We start from the raw sequence: 6,000 nt of genomic DNA, 5'->3' as shown, positions 1-6,000 counted from the left end.
CGTAAAATGAAAATAATACACACTCAGTCACCATGTCGGAGTATTAATGGAGTTTAACCAATATCCATATAACACTTTGAACATAGATGTAATATTTATATTAGAGGTGCACTGATACATTGGTCCAATATCGGATCAGCACTGATATAAAGCAAATTGATTGCTTCAGAAATTGGCCGAATGTGACTGATAATTTGGCCGATAAATGCCTGTGCATGCGTGCAGCCGTAGCACAACATGTAGGCGGTGAGGAGCAGTTTGGAGAGCTGCATGCACCTGGTAAATCTGTCGTGGTGGATGGGGAGAGGGAAGGAAGGGTCATGGGGGAGCAGATCAAGGCCCTTACAGGGTGGGAGGGAGTGGGGCTGGGGTAGGGGCTGGGGCAGGTGCTGCCCAGCTGGGATAGGGCAGGCACAGGATGGACCTGCAGCTTTTCCAGGGGGTGTGGGGATGGTGGGGGTACTTTTGCCACTGTGCGCACCCTGGGAGACCACAGGAGGGGCATATGCCCCCAGATCTGTGCGGGGTGTAGGCAGGGTAGGTCTGCCCGGGCTGCACCGGGCTCTTCCCAGCACATGGGGAGGGTGGTTGGGCCGGGGCTGCGCTCAGGGCAGGTGGTGGTGGTGCTGGGAGGGGCCTAATGTGAATTGTGGGGTTACTGCAGTTCCCTGCTATAGCCCCCTCCAAGTGCTGTCGTAGCCCAGCCCGGCCCAACCTCTGCACAGCCACAGCCTGCAGCTGCAGCCTGCCCTACCCCACCCCGCACAGATCCAGGGGCACATGCCCCCCCAATGTCCTCCCAGGGTGCGCACAGTGGCGGGAGCCATCTCCCCCCTCCCCGCGCCCCACGAACAGGCCACAGCTCCGTCGTGAACATTGCCCCGCCACAGCTAGGCAGTGCTTGCCCCAGCCCCACTCCTCTCTCACCTCAGGGGCCTTGATCTGCCCCCCGTATTCCCCTTCCCTCCCTCCTCCCCTTCCACCACAACAGGCTTACCAACTGGGCACAGCTCTTCAAGCTGCCAGGCTGCGTATTTGAAATCAGATTGCTATCGGCCGATATGCCTCCTTAAAGCAATTGGCTATTGGTATCGGCCCCAAAAATCTCTATCAGTGCACCCCTAATTTATATTAATACTTTAGTAGCAGTAATAGCTATGTAAGTTCTGACCCAAAGCCTCTCCATGTATTCTCTTTCCTGGACTTTGGCAGACTTTGAGTCAGGCCAGCAATACTTCAAGTATGCTAGGTGTTTTACTAGAGTAATAAAAAAATCAGGGTCTCGACTCCAAAAGGCTTGCAATCTAAATAGACTATCACTGGGTCGATGTCAAAGAATTAAACAATCTTACCTTTTGTTTGTAGCTTTTACATGGGTTTATTTAGCACTTTTCTACAGGTAGTGTTCTGCATTTTCAGTTTTTACTGAGTTTCACTGATAAATTCCTTGATTTTTTTTTTTTAAGTCATTCAGTTTTTACTGATTTACACCCATTTTTCAGTTCAAATCCCTATTAACTGGCACAAGTGGGGAATGGCCCATTCCCCACTCACGCTAGTTAACAGGGATTTGAACTGAAAAATTGGTGGTGCTGGTAAGCTAAAAATGCCGCTGTACTGGTTATCTGCGGCACAGGTTTCTGGCTGGATGTCGGGGGCATGTGGCGGGGGCCACATGTGGAGTGGGTTGTTTGGGGGGTGGCGGTGGCCACACAGGGGCCAGGGGAGGGTGACTGGAGCCACTGCCTGGGGACATGGGCTCTCGGCTCTGACCCTGGGTAGGGCAAGGCGGGCTGTGGGAATCACTCCCAGGGCAGGCAGGTCTGAGCTGCACCCCAGTGGTTCTGGCTTTGGCCCTGCCTTGGGTGCTGGGAGCTGGGAGCCTTGCCAGGGGGAGAGGCAGGTGGAAGAGCCTGGCCGGGGCGGCGCCCCCCCCCCCCCCCCCCCCCCAAACGCCAAGGCAGCCTGGCAGCAGACTGCTGCAGCAAGGGGGAGGGGTGCAAACACAGCCAGGGAAATAAGGCAGTGCATGGCTCCATGTGCTTTCTGTCACTGCTCCAGGGGCACATGCCCCCCCAGGAAGAGCCCGGCACAGGCCCCACAGCCCTCCCAGGGGGCGCATAGCAGCAAGAGCTGCCCCACCGCCCCGTGCCCCCTGCACCCACTGACAGGTCCCCCTGCTGTGCTCCCTTCTGCAGCCCCAGGAGCGGTCAAACAGGCTGCACCCACCCCTACCCCCACCCTTTCCCTAGTCCCAGCCTTATTCCCTCCCTCTCTCATCGCCGATTTTTCCCCAATTTAAACTGATTTTTTTTCCTTTTCTTCCTTTTATCCTAATTGCATCCCAGTTTTTATGTTTCGATGATAAACCCTGAAAAATTCCCAGATTATTTATTTTTTTAAAATAAAAACTGAGAATGCAGAACACTATCTGCAGGGATACTTAGAGGTTTGGGGCTTCAGACACTTTGAGAAAAACAAGACAATCTACATGCCTAGGGAAGGCAAGGGGTATGTAGCAGGTGGAGTCATGGACAGGGATAAAATGAAAATGTTTCTTGAAAAGTAAATCTGTTTTTCCAATAGGTGTTGTGAGTGCCTGAGATGTTGCGGAAGAAGAGACCCAAGGCCTCGTACAGTTTGGCTCGGCCATCCAGAAAAAAGAGACCAGCGGTACCCTCGCAATGTGATCAACAATCAAAAATACAACTTCTTTACATTTCTCCCTGGGGTAGGTATTCCCAAGGGGACTCCTGGTCTCCACATTCTGACTCTCTTGCCTCATTTTTGGTAGGTTTATAAAGTATTGACGCAGAACCTGAATTCACAGTAGAGAATTCTGCTCCTGCTCCTGTTGTTTTACTTAAAATATGCCTTTTGGTCCTCATTTCAACATCCATTTTGAGTATAAAACTAACTTGCAATCTGTATGGTGGTATAATCGGTGGCCATGCAAACTGCACCCTGCTGTCTTTGTGGGTAGAATTTACTCCAAGTCCCAGAGTTGATTATTCCATTCATCCTCTCCCTTAACTTCTACCCCTGGTCTGTAGATCAGCTGCACTGCAGTGTGTCTGCTGATGCTTTTAAATATACAGGCTGTTTTTTGTGACCTTAGGTTCTCTCAAACAAGGCATGTGGTTGTCTGGATCACAGAGACCCATATAAATAGGCAGCGCAGTGATAGCTGTTCTCTTGCATGGATATTTTGCCTGTGTGTGATGACCTCATAAACTACTGCCCAGTATTTAATACCTCTCTAACTAGTCTAATAATCAGTGATGATACTGGATCACCATTGATCATGTAGATGCTGCCCTATGGGTTATTTGGCAGTTTTATTTCCCCTGAACTGTGGATAAGGTATATCAGGGGAGTTCCTGACTTGCTAAACTCAGGAATCATAATTTGACCACCCCCACGTTATCTGTGAGCCAAACATGATTTTACCCAAATATTTATACACAGACTTCTAATGAATGCCTTTGAACGTGAAGCCAATATCATCCTTTCTTCCAACATAAACTTATAGGAAATAAACTTTCAAATCACACTTGGAATATAGCGTGTGCAATTAAGCACCTGAGTCACATGGTACAGTTTTTGTTCCTTGACTTAGATGATCTAATCTTTATAAATGAGAACAGTACCTGAAGAAATCATTCAGACTCTGAATATTATAGGGAGAAAGCACTTAATGAAGTGATAAGTGATAAGCAATTTTTGGACCTCACCTGCCAGCCATCAGTTTGCTATGCTCCTCTGCTATGCTCCTCTCTTCCTTTCTTGCTAGTGGACTGTATAGGCTCCCATTTCTCCCTTGCAGGGGCAGAAGGACTGGTGGCCTTGCTCCATAACAGCAACTTCTGTGTTACATTTCTGAGCTTCTCTCTGCACACCATGCATGGCCTGCTCTTAGAGGTCAATTTGTAATTCATACAGTCTTTTCATTAGGGACAGTTTTCTTTTAAACAGAGGAAGTAGACTGGTTGCTGTTGGAGTGAAAGTGCCAGGGAAGCAAATGCAAGTTTCTGCACATTTTTTGCAAGAGAAATCATAGGCAGTAAACTGCTGTTTACAGAACCATCACTTCTCAAAGTGGAGTTTGTCATAAGTTTAAAATAAGGGTGAAATCATGTACCCGCCTTAAAGATGAATTACGGAAGAGTCTGGTATGGCATAGGCACAGTTGTGTATACTCTATGCACATAAAATGACCTTTTAAAAATAATTTCCAAAGCTACTTGAAAGCTGCTGCAATTTAGGATTTAGACACTTCAGTAGCTAGCAGAAATATGTCTCATCTCACATGCATAACTTTAGAGCTCTCCATTAATATCTCCCTTCTTTTTTTTTTTTGTAGGTGCTGTTTAACCAGTTCAAGTATTTCTTCAATCTTTACTTTTTGCTTCTGGACTGCTCTCAATTTGTTCCTGAAATGAGGCTTGCTGCACTTTACACGTATTGGGTTCCCCTGGTAGGTCATCTAAGGTTTATTTATTCAAGGAAGTTTCAGTGTTTGGCTACAAAATGTCCTTTGTTGCCTTATCTCTAGGATTTAATAATTCCACATTTTAAATGGATTGTGTTAGCTTGTTTTTATGAAGTCTGTTCTCTAACCATTCTGGGATGTAGATCCTTGTTCGGTCTTTTTGAATTCAGTTTGTAAAGGTTTAACATTACAATATCAGAGGAGTCTGTAACCAACGCTGTTCATTTGAATTGTTAACATATACAGAATTCTTTGCTTATGCAACTTCTGGACTTACTGACATTGCAGCCAGCTGGCCCTGCCCTCTGTTAAATGAGGGGAAAAACAAAGACCAAAATAAATATCTTTCTGGCACTATCTAGTCTTCTTCAAAGCTGCAGTTACCAGAACGTGAAACATGCAGACAGAGGATCTGTGTGGGGGCATGAGAGTATTTCATGAGAAAAATTGGTAGGGGTCTCACCGAAGTCTGACAACCAATGTGAAGGCCTCACAGTATTTTTATTCAGAATGACCTCAGTGAATGACTGTACACATGCAATAAGTGCAAATTCAGCTGTTCAGCTAGTTGCAGCTGTATCAGCCACATAAATCTATGTGCCACCATTTCTCTCTACTTTTAAGTCAAGATGGAAATAATGATTTAGGCTGATGTCCCTGTGCTGCAACCAGCTTCCCCCAGCTGGTGATTCCACTTTGCTTTAAAAAAATGGTAGACAATATTTGCGTCAAGCCCATATAGCCATCCCTTTTCCTTCAAAAGAAGCTGCAAATAAACTGTTGTTTTTTGGCTCTTCCAACAAGTTTTAGAAATCCTTGGATGAATGCAGTGTCCATCTAAAGAAAATCTTTATAGTAACTTTGTATAGGAAGCAAAAGCCACATTTTAAAGTTATAAGCAGACCTGCATGGTGTGTAAAGACTGCCCTTGGCTTTTGTTTGTGAATCACTGGTGGTAAAAGCTCTGGGAGAATTGATTTGGGGGGTGGGAGCAGGGAACGGGGACTAGGGGAAATCATTCTTTCCATCTCCAACTGAATGGGAGAAAGTTGCTTTCCATTAAACTCAAAGTAAACAGATATCCCTATTAGTAAAAGCAAACTGATATCACAGAATTGAAGAGTGATGTATGGCAGTCTACTGCTAAAACGCTGCTAGCGTTCAAACCTGTATAACGCTGAATTCAGTCTCAGGCATTTACCCATGACAGTTATTGTGTTTGCCCCATTTAAGAAAGCATGTGTCACAAGCTACTTTAACGAGACCCTGTCAACAATTTCTCTCTTTTTTTGCAATTATATAGGCAATTGTGATTTGTCTAAGCCAGATGAGCAATTAGGATTTAGCATATGAGCTGCCAGCGACTAGTATAAGAAAGGTCTTTGTTCATTACTGACTGCTGATACAAGTGTTTGGTATAGAATGACATACATGATGGCATAGTGAGGCAGCACATGTGGGAATATTTTTAGATGATTATTTGAAATTCAGATGCCCAAACTCTTTAA

At 45.8% G+C, this 6,000-nt stretch overlaps 1 protein-coding gene across 1 annotated transcript in view; it reads left to right on the top strand.

Annotated features, from left to right (window-relative positions):
- The first annotated feature begins 1,606 nt into the window (after nt 1–1,606).
- Nucleotides 1,607–6,000, top strand: part of ATP9A (ATPase phospholipid transporting 9A (putative)) — a 71,322-nt gene continuing 66,928 nt past the window's right edge. The window contains exons 1-3 of the mRNA XM_025197346.1: nt 1,607–1,614; nt 2,587–2,731; nt 4,364–4,477. Coding sequence (XP_025053131.1) covers nt 1,607–1,614; nt 2,587–2,731; nt 4,364–4,477 — 267 coding nt within the window. The remainder of the gene's footprint in view (nt 1,615–2,586; nt 2,732–4,363; nt 4,478–6,000) is intronic.

The sequence above is a fragment of the Alligator sinensis genome, unplaced genomic scaffold (genome assembly GCF_000455745.1).
Source record: "Alligator sinensis unplaced genomic scaffold, ASM45574v1 scaffold115_1, whole genome shotgun sequence".
In the NCBI taxonomy this organism is placed as follows: Eukaryota; Metazoa; Chordata; order Crocodylia; family Alligatoridae; genus Alligator; species Alligator sinensis.
The sequence above is the reverse complement of the archived record's forward strand: the minus strand, read 5'-3'. Positions and strand labels throughout refer to the sequence as shown.